At 48.4% G+C, this 14,029-nt stretch overlaps 1 protein-coding gene across 1 annotated transcript; it reads right to left on the bottom strand.

Annotated features, from left to right (window-relative positions):
• Positions 1-232: 232 nt before the first annotated feature.
• BPIFB6 (BPI fold containing family B member 6) lies at positions 233-12,372 on the bottom strand. The gene is made up of 15 exons (XM_006921716.1): positions 12,273-12,372; positions 10,911-11,010; positions 9,736-9,840; positions 9,133-9,282; positions 8,909-8,972; positions 8,465-8,525; positions 7,572-7,663; positions 6,580-6,756; positions 5,122-5,175; positions 4,581-4,754; positions 3,783-3,850; positions 2,295-2,340; positions 1,411-1,474; positions 924-1,000; positions 233-265 (listed from the first exon to the last, which is right to left on the bottom strand). The coding sequence occupies exons 1-15, from the start codon at positions 12,370-12,372 to the stop codon at positions 233-235; spliced, it is 1,365 nt and encodes a 454-aa protein (XP_006921778.1).
• Positions 12,373-14,029: the final 1,657 nt, after the last annotated feature.

The following is a 14,029-nucleotide window of genomic DNA, read 5'->3' as shown; positions in this document are numbered from 1 at the left end:
GCCACACATTAATTTACTACAAATAATGAGGTCGAAACATTAGTTGTTTGTGGGGGCCTTTGTCCTTTTTATTGCCAAGACCCCAGCCCAGGCTTGCCCTGCTCACTCCTTGTCAAAGGAATCAGCCAGCGGTGTTAGGGGGCCCAGTCCACCCAGCTCCAGTCAGAGGCTCTTCCATGGGGTGCAGCCAGCTGGCAGCATGCAGGCAGCTGGCAGGCAAATCCTGCCCTGGTCAGCCCAGCTTCAAGTCCAGCACCAGGGCATTCTGGCAGGAGGCGAAGGACCAGATGTAAGTGGGGGAGCCACTCAGGCACAGGATGGGATGAACCAGGGTTGTGGCCAGAAATGGAAGGCAGCATAGTATTTAAGAACAGAGAATGAACTAGACTCACCGGTGACCCTTCACCTTGCTGAGCCTCAATTTTCTCAACAATCAAGTGGAAACAAGCACTACCTCTACCTCCCAGAGTAGAGAGATCGAATGAGCAAAATGCACATTTAATACTCTAGCACAAGCCTTGGCATGCAATGTAAAGCTAATATTTACTGAGCACTAACTAAATGCATTTAAGTAAATTATCTCAATAAATCATCACAACAGCTCTCTGAGATGGATACCCATAGTATCATCCCCATTTTCAGCATAGAAAAATAGAGGCATAGAGAAAGATAAAGTAATTTGTCCAAGGTGGCAGAGAAAAAGAGTAGCAGAATTCATGTTTCCCTCTGGGGAGCCCCTGGCCAAGAAGAAGGAGTATTGGTTTTGAGGGGTGGGATATTGCTCAAGGGATTGGCAGGATTGTACTGATGGCCAGTGCCCTCCTCAGCCCTACTCCCTTCAGGCTGAGAGAGGCAGGCTTTTGCTCATCACTCATTGGCCAAAAGTGATGACTGACATGGCCTTTCCCAGCTCCTTTCCTCACCTCTACTATGTTCAGCTCTGCCAGGTTATAATTCATGTCCAGAAAGTCTGGAAGCGGGAGCCCAACTTGGAGCACATCTGGGAAATACAGTAAGAGTCATTTTAGTCTGCCTGCTCTGCAATTGATTAAGGAGTGGCTGCCTGAAGCAGAACAGTGGGGAAAAGTGCAGTGATTGATTCATGATGTCTGCCAGCTGCCCAGGCATAGAGAGCATAGCCCAAATCACCATGTATATATATCCCAGGTCTGGGTCAAGATATGACTCATGGTGTGGGATCAAGGGTCCCAAATTGTGGCAGGGGCCTTTATCCTCAGAGAGGTAACATTAAGACTACATTAATCTCAAGGATTCGTCAATAACCATTCACTCCCTTTCAGCTTCTCCCTACTGGGGTTAGTGAAGGTTTGAGACCGCCCAAGTGGCATCCCTTCCTGTTTAGAGCACATCCTGGCACTAGCAAAATCAAAACCTTTTTGTCAACGTTACCATTGACAGCTGGGATGTAGGCTTCTTGGAGAAAATCAGTGATAAAGCCAGTCAGTTCCTTCTCCTGCAGGAAGAGAGAAAGAGAGAAAATATCCACATCCCATCATTCAATTCAATTCAATAGATTTTTTTTAGCCTTCACTCTAAATGAATCTTGGGACCACAAGAATAAATATTAGAGATATCAAATCATTCAGCTAGCATAAAAACGAGGCTTAACCCTGTCTGACTGTAGATTAATGCTCTTCACCTCTGCTTAGTCCCTGTTTGGGTGACATGTGGGTCTTGGGTCATGGCACAGGCATGGAGGAATTGAGGAGATACTGGGTGGTTTGTGGAACCCACTGCTGCTCCTACAGAAAACTCAGTGGCTTTAATTCATTACCTCTCTGTACCTCAGTTTTCCCATCTGTGAAAATGGAATATAACAGCACCTACTCACAGGGTTTCTGTGAGGGTTCAATGAGTTTGACTAAAGCACATAACACAGAGTAAGTGCTCAGTAAGTGTGGTTGCTGTTGTTGTTGTTGTTGTTGTTGTTGTTGTTGTTGTCGTTGTTAACACCTATTGCATCAGGTTCTGTATTGGGCTCTGAGGCTACAGAGACTAATAAAAATGACAGCTGGGTCAACCAAGCCAGCTCAGGCTGCTGCTATACAAGACAATGTTTGAAAGTCAATCCAAGGAGATGTCTAGATTCTATCCAGAAAAGGAAACAGGGACTCAGAGAGGCTAAGTGACTTTCCTAAGGTCGCATAGCAAGTCAAGAGCCTCAGATCCCACAATGACCTGCTCTATTTACTCTACCTCCATTTCAGGGTTTTTTTCCAGCAGTCCCAAGAGCGAATAGGTCCAATCTTACCAGACCAGACAGAAGCACTTACATCAAAGGCACCAATCGATGAGGACTTCCGGGACAGGCTCAGTAATCTGTGAGAGGAGGAGACAAAAAAAAGGATGAGGGCGGTCAGAGCCACTGCTCCTGGCCCTGGAGAAAGAGGATCTCAAACACCCCAACCCCTCCTCGATGCTTTCTAAACAGGTATTCATAAGTTTCTGCTTGCATGCTACCTTTGATGGGGCACTCACCATCTTTCATTATAGCCCATTCTGTTCCCCACAGCTCAAACCACTGCCTCCTCTACTGGTCCAGACTCTTCCCTCTGGGACCCCCAGTATATTGCTCCTGTCCAAGGCCAGGTATGCAGATATTTGTAGCCCAAAAAGTTAGTCCCAGATTCTTGCAGGACAGAGTTAGGATCCCTCATCCAGCCCAATTCCCTGCACAGTCTCCAGTAGGCACTAATCCATGTTGGCACCAGAATAGGCCATGTGATGGTCATCTGGTGGCTTTATCTTCCCAACATCTATTTTTATTCCAATAATGGACCCTCCATTTTCTGCTCTCATTCCAAGGCATTCAGATGAACCCAGAGCCCCCAGGGTGAGCACATGACCCAGGCCTGACCAATCAGAGCATTCTATCTCTTAAGAGATTGTGATTAACTTAGGGTTGGTCATATGATCTGTGGTAGACCAATGAGAAGCAGCCTTGGTAATTTTATTAGAACCATTGGACAAAAGGCCTCTCTTGTTGTTGGGGTCACTTTGACACCACCAGGGAAGAGGCTGCTTGAGAATCTAGCCAACAAAGTGGACAGCAAGAGCCAAGGCAGGATGGAGACAGATTCTTGAGGACTTTATTTGTGTACCTAGGTCTAGCCATGCCTGAAAGCAAGTCTGCTTCTACAATTTTAATTATATGAGCCAAAAGATTTCCTTTGGGGCTTAAGTCAGTTAAAGTTGAAACCATCTCTTGCAACTGAAAGGATCCTGGCCTAATACAAATCAGATCAAAGATTAAGGCAAATGCAAAAATGAGTAACTGAAGTAAAGCTAGGTTGTTGAAGTGGGATAATGAATATAATACAGGTAGCCAGCGTCTCGCATACAGGCAGAGCTCTATAAATGTTAGCTGTTATTAGCATAAGGGAAAGCTGCCTGAAGGGGATATCATCTGAGCTGGGTGCTGACTGATAGGTGGCATTTGGACAGCATGGGCAAAAGCCTATTAAATGAAAAAAGGCTCATGGGCACACGATTAGACTCACTGTGCAAGACTCTAGTGGAATAGTAGGAGCAGTGTGGGAGAATTTGAAAAGGGACTTCAATGCTAGGCTAAGATGTGAGAAAATTCCATGCAGACAATGGAATCTGTTGAGGATTCTAGAGCAGGAATAGTAATCAGAGCAACCTAGCAGTGTAGACTGTGTTGGATGGATCAGGGAGAAACCTTGGAGCAGGAGAACAAATGGTACTGGTAATGTCTATGCAGGGGTGCAGGGATGCCAGTGTGGGCAGCAGACTCCTACCTGTTCAGAGAGGTAGTTATCTGCAGCCGGTCCTCACGCACTGAGTACTGAATTTTCAGGTTGAAGTGCTGGCATGAGGGAAGTAGGGAGAAGGCAATAGGCACCCCCAATCAGGGCTGGTAAAACCAGAGTCTTTACCATCTTCCCAGTACCATCACCACTGCCAAGACAACAGAGGTCTCCTCTCTGTCCATCATACCTTCAGAAACTGAACCTAGCAGTCTCCTCATGCCCCCAGCCCAGGCTCTTCATCCATCCCTGTACCTGGCCCAGGACGGCACCCTCCAAAATACCTGGCAGGTCTATAGATTTCTGCACACACCATGCTATTGCTCCCGGCCTTTGCACACCCTGTAACCTCTGCCTGGAGTACTCTCCATCACTAGCCTCCCCAACATCAACCCTTCCCTGGAAGAGGAGGCATCACCTCCTCAGAGAAGTCCTCTTTGATTTCTTCAAACTGACTTTGGATCTCTCTAGGTTTCCATAGTCCCCTGGTTAAGCCCTTTGCTGTCCTTATAGATGCTGATGAATGTTTGAGGGTGGGAGGGAAGGAGAGAGGGAGCAAAGGAGGGAGGTTAGGAAAAGGAAGGACTAAACTATTGACCCTCAGTTTGTTGATCTTTCTAGCCATTCAAAGGTTCAATGTCAGAGCTAAGGATCAGACATCAGGTGACAAGGTCTGGGAGGTTAGGACAATTGAGATTAACTAAGAACCCTTCAATCCATTACTTGACTACCAACTAAAATCCCACTTTTCAAGAGGTTAGGCCTAAATGGAGAACAAATTCTACTCACAGCTTCCAAGAGAAAGAGAGACACAGGAGCCTTGCCCCGCCGCTGAGCAGCAAACATCTCCAGCGTGCCATGGAAGTGCAGTAGGCTCTTGCCTGCCTTCATGGTCACCTTGGAGGGCTTGTTTATCCTGATCTGGGTCATCAAGGGCTTTGACTTGGGATAGGCCTCAGCAACCTACAGAAACCAGGAAACTCCCTCAGACTGGTGGCTTCAGTCGAAACCAAAAGTCCATCATGAAATAGGTGATTCTACCTTGGGCACAAGAAGTACAACATGCAAAGGCTGAGATATGTCTATCAGGAAATAAAAGGAACAAAACAGACAATCTGACTATTTCTGTATTGGACATAAAAATTACAATGCACAAATGCTGAGCTGTTTCTATGCTGGACCCAAAGGGTACTTCATGGAGAATGTGGGATGATTCTACATTGGACAAAGGAGATGTGGCATTGAAAAGCTGCCTCCCAAGTCCCTTATCCTTTGACTGGAAAACAGGGCAGAGCAGGACATAGCAATCATGGGTAGTCAGGGCACTCACTTTAGGGATGAAGCCTGCCAATGTATTAGTGGTTTGTGGGGGCAGCTCACCAATCTACAAAATGAAAGTCAAGGTTAGGATTACTGAAGCCTTCCCTGACCCCTCCTAACATCACCTTATGGAGATAAGGTGTGCCTTCTGAGGTTCTCTTCATCAAAACACTGTCACTCTGTGATTAAGTAAATAATAAACTTCTGGGTAGCCCAGAGTGTGGCTCACACATTCCAATGCCCATAGCTCCTAGTACAAGGTCAAATGCTGAGAAAATGTTTTTGGATGAAAAGTGGGGAGATAGATGGGAATGAGTGGGTGTAATGGGTGAGGGGGGTAAGTGGAATTCATGGATAGATAGATGGATGGGGGAATGGATAAACAGATGAGTGGGAAAGTGGCTGGGTAGCTGGGTGGCTGGGATGAGTGTTTATGTAGGAAAATGAATGATAGATTAGCAGGTGGATGGGTAGGTAATAATGAAAAGAATGATACATGAAATGATAGGTCAATGGGAAGATGGTAGAATTATATGATAAATGGGTGAAACAATGGATGATGGATGGATTAATGGGTGTGAGGATGGATGGGAAGGTACATGGATGGATAGTGGGTGCATGGACGGGAGGATGAATGAATGGATCAGTGGATGGATGGGAAGGTACATGGATGGATAGTGGGTGAATGGACGAATGAATGAATGGATCAATGTGGCTGGCTGGCTGGCTGGCTGGATGGATGGATGGATGGATTGCATAGATAGTAGGATGGATGAGTAGAAGAGTAGAAGGATGGATAATGGAGAGTTAGGTAGGTACATGGGTGTTTGGGTGATAAATGGAAGATACATAGATTCACTCATTCAGTAGTATCAGGTCATGATCTAGATGTTGTGTGGGGATGGATGGATGGATGGATGGATTGATGGATTGGATAGATAGTAGGATGGATGAGTAGAAGAGTAAAAGGATGGATAATGGAGAGTTAGGTAGGTACATGGGTGTTTGGGTGATAAATGGAAGATACATAGATTCACTCATTCAGTAGTATCAGGTCATGATCTAGATGTTGTGTGGATGATATGAATGAATGGATGGATGCTAGCTGGAAGGATAGAGCTTAAGGCATGAATACATGGAAGTGAGGTAGAAGGATGGGTGTGTGATGATTGGATAAAAGGAAGGTAAATGGATGACCAATGCATGAAATGCATGAAAGTTGTAGGTAGATGAATAAATAGCTGGTTGTATGGACAAGTGAATAGATGGTTGAGCTGGTGGTTACAAGAACAGAGAGATGGTAGATGGTGAGGTAAACTAATAATAGAAATATATATCAATCTCAGCATCTTCCAGTTCTAGTGTTGCCCACAACCCCAGGATAATTCTCAGAATGGACACACCAGGCAGGGACTGTTATTAAAGGGGGCAGAGGCAGATGACGGGGGGATGGCCCTGGACAGCTCACCATCTTATCCTGGATGTTCACATCAAATGACTTCTGCAAAAGGGCAAGCTCTGCTGTGAGGAAGGCGGCTGAGAGCAGCAGCTGTGAGGAGCCTTCAGCATAGTCGTCGGGGAACTCGTGGGCCTCCCCGGTATCAGCAAGCTTGATGGTATTGCCCTTTGGCTGCTGCACCACAGGCTGTGGGACAGTAGAAGAGAGACACTCGGCCTTGGCCATGAAAGACAGTGGCTGGGGAATGAGTCTCAGTCTTCCGAACTAATGGCACTCAAACCAGCCCTAAGACAGCAAGTCATCAGATGTTAGAGCCAGAGCAGGCTACAGTGGCTCAATGCTCCCAAGGTGCAAATGGGTAGACTGAGGCCCAAGAAGATAAGGAAATCAGTCACTAAACCACTGATGGTTCCTCCTACGACTGCTTAAGTAACCTCAGTTAATCTGACTCTGTCTGGTTGAGCCCACATTTATACAGAATGTGTTTTCTCTTTCTCAAGTAAGTAGAAAAAAATATGGGGCCTGTAAGAACCATACTGTAGGAAGGCTTTGCATGGAGATAACTTCATGAGATTTTTCTTCCCATTCCTGGAAGATGCATCTTACCTAGTCACCTGGGGCTCTGGAGACCTGGGTGAGGACTCAACTCTGCCACCAGCTCACAGTGGGACCCTAGCCAAGCCTTACCTCCTCCAGGCCTCAGTATTCCCATTTGTACAATGGTAGGGTATAACTGGGTGAGCCACTTATTGGGAGAAGCAAACAGCCTTGAGGGTTGGCAGTCCTGGAAATCAGCTCAGAGACTCAGAGTTCAAGTTGGGTGCAGAAAGGAGAGGGCCCCAATGTCGGGGAAAACTCTCAATGTGGGCCTAGTCTGCAAGGGTTTGAGCCCCACCCCCCGCCCTGCTCCCCCACCCAATCCATAGCCCTAGACAGCCTCCACCACTCAGGCCAGAGACCCTGAGGCTTTAGGCCCCTGGTGACCACCCCCTGGTGCTTACACTGAAATCCACTTGGATGTAGTTGGCCGTGGTATTTGGTATGGATGTCAGGACATACTTAACAGTGCCCATCTGGCCTATAGGCATGGCATCTGTGCAGAGAGAGGTTCCACTCAGAGAGGTACCAAACCTGGGGCAACCCAGAGAACCTGGCACCAGCTAGCTTCTACCTGACCCTGGCCTGGGTGCCAGGAACATTGGCCCTCTGTTTGACCCAAGGCAAATTACTTAGCATCTCTGGGCTTCAGTAATTTCATCTGTAGAATGGAGGCAATGGTGCCTGACCTGGAAAATCATGCCTCCTCCCATCACTCTGCAGGCACAAAGCTTGAGAGTTCACCAAGGGATGTCACAACTCAGTTCTCACCACACACTGGCAGTGTCAGGATTATCAGTTCTGTTTTACAGATGAGCAAACTGAGACTCGGAGGAGTGAAGGGACTTGTCCCAGGCCACACTGCTGGGCACACGAACCTATATTCTTCATTTGTAGCCATTGGGCTTTCCTCTCTCCCATACTCAGGAGCCTTGTGGACCCCAAGATGATGGAGGCTGCAGATGCTCTTGGCAAAGGGAAGAGGTATCATCATCGTTGGGATTACTATTTGGGGTGCAAGGTGCATGGATGAGCCCACAATGGGGCTGTCCTTGGAGTCTGGGGGCATGATGGATAGAATAATGGATGAAGGGGCTGAGAGGCAAGGACCCCAGAGTCTCTCAGGGCTTTGGGCTTCCCATCTGGACAGTGAGGGGATGGACAGACACCATGACCTCAGACCTCCTCTAGTACCAAGCCTGGGCTGGGAGCAGGCACTTGAATCAAGAGTAGGGTATCAAAGTCCACCCATCCTAATATCCCCATGTGTGAGCGAGGCATGGCTAGTACTACTCACCATTCAGGTTGGCCCACTTCTTGTTCACATACACCAAGACTGCATCAATGGCTGGACACATCTGGAAGCAGAGAAGGCGCTGGACTGAGGGGGCCCCAGCATGATGACCTCACTCCTCACAGCTGGATGGTACTTCATGGGGAGTCCCAAGAGCCCTGGAGGGACAGGGACTAGAGGGTCAACCGAGGCTATAGTCATACAGAAAGTCAATGGCAGAGCATGGACTAGAATTCAGATCTTTTGACCACCGCCTACAACATCAGTGAAGACTTATTCCACAGTGACTGAAAATCTGGGCAGGGTTGGCAAGCTGTGATGTGCAGGCTGCCATGTCCTCATCAGCTACTATCAATCAGGGTCAGCACCTAAGATAAAAGGCACCTGCCAGCCCTTGCTCTTAGCACTCACACAGACAAGGGGTAGAGGCTTGCTCTAGGCACTCACCAGGCCAGGGAGAATTTTGTGCAGGGTGCTGTCCAGGAACTTGTTGATAACATTAGGCATCATGCTGGATGCAGAGGATGGGGGACAGGGGCACAGATGGCAGGAGGTTAGGCACAGGACAAACAGGGCCATGGACAAGGAAGTGCAATGGCTCAGGAGGTGGGACACTGGGCCAGGGTGACAATGTGGACCCAGCCTTCCTCCCCAGCCAGAGAGCCACTCACTTGCTAGGAAGGTTAGTCTTTACGCTGCCCAGGATGACCTCACAGCCCTCACTCTTGAACACGGGGAGGCCCGTCTCTTCATCCTGCAGAAGCCGGTTGGTGGCTGTGATGTTCAGGACCACAGTGATCTCCATGTTCTTACCTATGAAGCTAGAGGAGAGGGCACGTGGACATCATGGGCATCTCTGCCACTGTGGCCACTGACCTTGTCTCCTCTCTGCCCACATTCTCAGCAGCTCTAGGAGGGTAAAAGTGTGGGGGATCACCCCCATAAGACAGAAAAGGGGATAGGACCTGTCCAAAGTTACAAAACCAGTCTTTTCTCTCCCTCTTACTTTGGTGAACTCCTATACATCCTTCAAAACCCTGCTCAGCTGTTATTGTTTCTGATCCTCTCATACTGCCAAAGCTTCCTGTCCTAGGCTAACCATTCAGTCTGTGGTTGTCTGTGCTCACGTCTAGCTCCCATCAAAGGTAGGAATCCAGTTTGCATCATCTCAGACCACAGCATCCAGGTGGTACGAAGTGCTCAATAAATGTGCACGTAAGGGTGAGACAAGGAAGCCGTTCTCCCTCCCTCCTCTCCTAATCTGCCATACTCACCTCTTGCCAGTGATGGTCATGCCGGTGGATACACACTGGAAGATGCCCACCCCAGGCGTGAAGCTCAGTGTGATGACAGGAAGCTTCACATCCTTCACCTTCATACTGGGAGGGGACAGACATCCACAGCAATGAGAACCTGGCAGGTGAGACCTCACCAGGCCCTCAACCTGCTCTTCTACCACCTTGCTTGGGAGGCTTGGGTAAATTCTCTATCCCACCAGGATAAACTTGCTTTGTGGGACCATCATGAAACACAAACAAAAGGCTGGACATGAACCCAATATGTGTACAGAAAACACTCATCATGTGTAAGTTGGGACACTTGGCTGACTATGTGACCTTGGCCTGCACCCTACCCTGTGGGCCTCAGTTTCCCCATTGGCAAAATGGGGAGATTTGCTATGATCAGTGTTTCCCAATAGTGGAACTATTGACATTTTGAATAGGATAACTTTTTGTTGTGGGGGGCTGTCCTAGTCATCCTGTAGGATGTTCAGCAGCATCCCTGGCTTCTACCCTCTTAGAGGCACCAGATGCAGAGCATGACAACCAAAAATGTTTCCAGACATTGCCAAATGTCTCTTAGAGGCAAAATCACCCCTGGCTGAGAACCAACAGTCTAAGATCCAGGATAACGGAGATGTGGCACATCTACCTTAACCTGCTAATCCTGAGCTCTTGGCAGACATTGCTAATTGATCACAGTCCTATTTCCTGCTCGGTCCAGAGAGTGCCTCCCCAGTACATCATTCCAGGCAGCCCCTATTAATTAATAACCCCTTAGACCACTTGCCATTGAACTAATTTGCCTCTGTTGTTAGATGATTGTTGATTCCTTTCTAGCTCTGGCTTTTAAGGATTTTTTCATTTAGTTGCATGTATATTCTGTGACCCCTGCTGCCTGCAGGAGTCGAAGTTGGACTTTTCAACCCCACTTCTTCCTCCCAATATCCTTGCTCACAACCAGGCAGGAGTTGTCCCCAGTGGTGACTGAGGAGACTGAAGCCCAGGCAGGAGCAGTGACCTGCCCAGGATCACAGAACAAGCCAGCAATAAGGCAGGAAAGAGGCCCTATACCCTGTATTCCCACCTGACTTGTGAGGTGCAGGCACAGCACTCCCCACCACCCTCTATGATAACCATCACTCCCCTGAAGCCCCTCCCCTGCTCACTCTGTGATGCCCTTAATAGGTTTCACTCCTGGTCGTTTCTTGCCCGCCTCGGCTGCCATCTTCTCCAGGATATGACTCTCATCCATGGCACTCTGGACCTCTGGAAAGGAGCAGGGTCCAGAGAGACACTCAGCTGGGCTCCTCACTGCTTCCCTGCCCTGGACCAATCTCTCATGCCCCTAAATGGCACCACTACATGCCCCTGTGCCCTACCCTGAGCTGGGTGATCCAGGAACCTAGAGATGAGTCTTGCCCAGCTTCTGCCCTCTTCCAGCTTTATAGGGGAGACAGTCAGGAACAATGACAGTAATGAGTGACAAGAGCCATAATAAGCTCAGGCAGCTGGAGGAACCACATAAAGGGTTTGAGCCAGGAAAAAAAAAGAGCTGGGGAAGGCTTCCAGGAGGAGGTGACATGTTAGTTGGTCCTTTAGGGAGGAATAGGAATTTTCACCAGGAAGAAAAAGGATAAAGGGGGCTACTCTGGGCAGAGGGTACAACAAGTGCAAAGGTGGGAAAGGGGGAAGAAGGTGGCATGATGAGGGGAATGTGAGAAATGCAGTGTGGCTTGAGGGGGGAGAAATATGAGAGAAAAACTGGAGCAGTTTGCAGGGGTCACATCATGGAGGCCTTGAACTCCAAGCCACTCTCACACCTGGATGATTAGGAAACTCATCTGGAATCCTGTTAAAATGCAGATTCTGTGCCTGAAACCAAGATATTCAGATTCCTCTGGCCTGGAGGCCCCAACCCTGAATGACACTGCCAGAAATGCCTCCATAATGGTCATGGGTTAATTCCCAGAAAAGAGACAAATGCTGAGCTGATAGAACTGTCATTAGTCCTTTGCACCTGGATGTGACTTCATTTTTCTTGAACTCTTGAGCTCAAAGGTGAAAAATAAATTTTAAAATCAAGTCCCCCCCAGGCAATTTTAATCTCATATTTCATTTGATCCTGCCAGGTAAAGACTAGTCACCCTATTTAGCATTTCTTTACATTTTATATTTACAGATGACGAAACAGCAACACAGAGAGGGTAAGTGAATTTCCTGAGGTCACACAGAAAATTATTGGCTGAGCTGGGATTTGGCTTCTGTCTGTCACCCCTACAGCCCACTCATGGCCACCAACCCCTGCTTCCAGGGCCAAGGAGAGACTACAATGAAGCAAGATTTCCAGCTGTGCCTCCAACTTGAGGGGGGACTTGGACAAGTCACCCCATTTTCTCAGGAATAATAATAACATTGTATTATGAGAATCGCGGAATGCTCAAGGCCATGCAAAAATAAGCAGTCACTACGTATCTACCACCTACCCCCTGTCTAGCCACCCTGCCTCACATTCAGGCCAGTCAGCTCACCGTGGTTCATGATGTCCATGCCCAACCGCAGCAGTGCCCCAGGGTCAGCTCGTGTGTGGGTCAGCAGGCCGCAGAGCACCAGACACAGGATCCGCAGCATGGCTCCACCTGCGCCGTGGGGCCTGAATTGGGTGCGGCCCACCAGGCCCTGTTACCCGTGGAGATCCCCCATGCAATAGAGCAGACTAGGCCCCTTTGATGATCTCTGGGTTCCAGGAGCCTGTGAACTCCAGCCAATTCAGCAAACCTCATTACTGCCTTCCAGAGGGGTCAAAGAGTGTTCAGATTAAACACAGGGCCTCTGGAGTCATACGAGGCAGGTCACTTCTCTCTCTAAGCCTCAGTTTCCTCATCTGTGGGCATGATACATTCTAACCAGTCTGCACTATGGGGTTGGTGGGAGGTTCAGCTGTAGTTTTTCATGAGTTCAAGTGCAGCTCAGTGCCAGGCAATGTTAGAGCTGCAGAGGAAATTCTGACTTGGTCCTGACTCTGGGAACTCCCACTGCAGTGTGGGAATGCAGACACCTCCTGGTCCCTCCACCCTGAAACTATAGCCAATGGCATCCCCACTTCCTCCAGCTCAGTCTCATTTTCGGAAATCTCAACTCATAGTCCTTTAAGGCCCCTTGAGACATCGCCTCACTAATTGGGAAACTGAGGCACACACCCAAGGCCTTGCAGCCAGTGAGCAGAGAACTGAGTAAGGACCTCCCACCCCAAACTCTTCAAAGTCCCCAGGAAAGCCCCATCCCACCCCTGGACCCCCAGAAATCCCTCCCTCCTACTTACCAAGACTGAAATTCTCCCAACCAGAAGCCAAGTGCTTATTTCAGGTTTGAGCTGTGGCTGAAAGAATCAAGGAGGAGCCGCAGGGCCTGGCCTCTGACACCCAGAGAGAGAGAGCTCCAGCTGAACTCCTGCTGACAGCAGGCTCGGGCCACTGAGGGTTCCCCTGATCCACAGAGATGGGCGCCTACTCTGAGCCCATGCATGCATGCATTCGTTCATTCATCTTGCATTTACTGAGTGTGCCAGGCAGACTAAGCTACAAGGTAGACATGGCAGAGATGTCTTGCTCCTCCTGAATCTTAAAATGAAGCAATAATGGGATACTGTGCGTGGGGGTGGGGGAGTAGGAGGTGAACAGGGGTGAACTCTCTGGAGAAGAGATATTTAGGCTGAGACACAAAGGATGAGAAGCAGCCAGTGTTTAAAAAGCCAGAAGAGACCATTCGAGCCTACAATCAATATTTGCTAAATGAAAGTACATATTTCTCTCTCATCCCATTCAGTTTTTAAATATCTGTCTGAGCTTGAACATAATCATTCTTGGTGTTTCCTCAAACTTTTAAACACACACGTGTGCTATGGGAATGTGCCGGGCACCTGCACACCCAATACCGAATCTCTTTGAAAATCATCCCCAGAGGGATTGTGAAGTTCAGGGCCAGAGTGACAGAGCTGGAAGGAGCTTGGTGATGGTCTTCTCCAGCCCCAGCTCCATCTTCCAGTTGAGAAGCTGAGCCTTAAGACTGAACACTACCCCTGTTCCCTCAATCCCAGGCCAGAACGGATGCCAGGTGTTAAGGCCACTCTGGGCAGAATTTTTTGCCATCTTAGTATACTAAGCGGCTTGGGGTAATATGATCAGATGGGTGTTTCTGGGGCAAACAGTCAGTGCCAGAGTTTTGTTTCTGATTGTGTTTGTGCTTTTGTCTAAGCCGTCCTACCCACTTAGAATGCCCTCCACCAGCA

Source organism: Pteropus alecto, unplaced genomic scaffold (assembly GCF_000325575.1).
Source record: "Pteropus alecto unplaced genomic scaffold, ASM32557v1 scaffold45, whole genome shotgun sequence".
Taxonomy (NCBI): Eukaryota; Metazoa; Chordata; class Mammalia; order Chiroptera; family Pteropodidae; genus Pteropus; species Pteropus alecto.
The sequence above is the reverse complement of the archived record's forward strand: the minus strand, read 5'-3'. Positions and strand labels throughout refer to the sequence as shown.

What these genes read in the sequence shown, in the direction of transcription:
- BPIFB6 (XM_006921716.1), bottom strand. Translation starts at nt 12,372, where the DNA reads ATGCTGCGGATCCTGTGTCTGGTGCTCTGCGGCCTGCTGACCCACACA. An exon ending in TGAACATCCAGGATAAGATG is followed by an intron (nt 5,176 to 6,579) that starts GTGAGCTGTCCA and finishes TTCATTTTGTAG; the next exon opens with ATTGGTGAGCTGCCCCCACA. An exon ending in TGGCAGGCTTCATCCCTAAA is followed by an intron (nt 4,755 to 5,121) that starts GTGAGTGCCCTG and finishes TGGTTTCTGTAG; the next exon opens with GTTGCTGAGGCCTATCCCAA.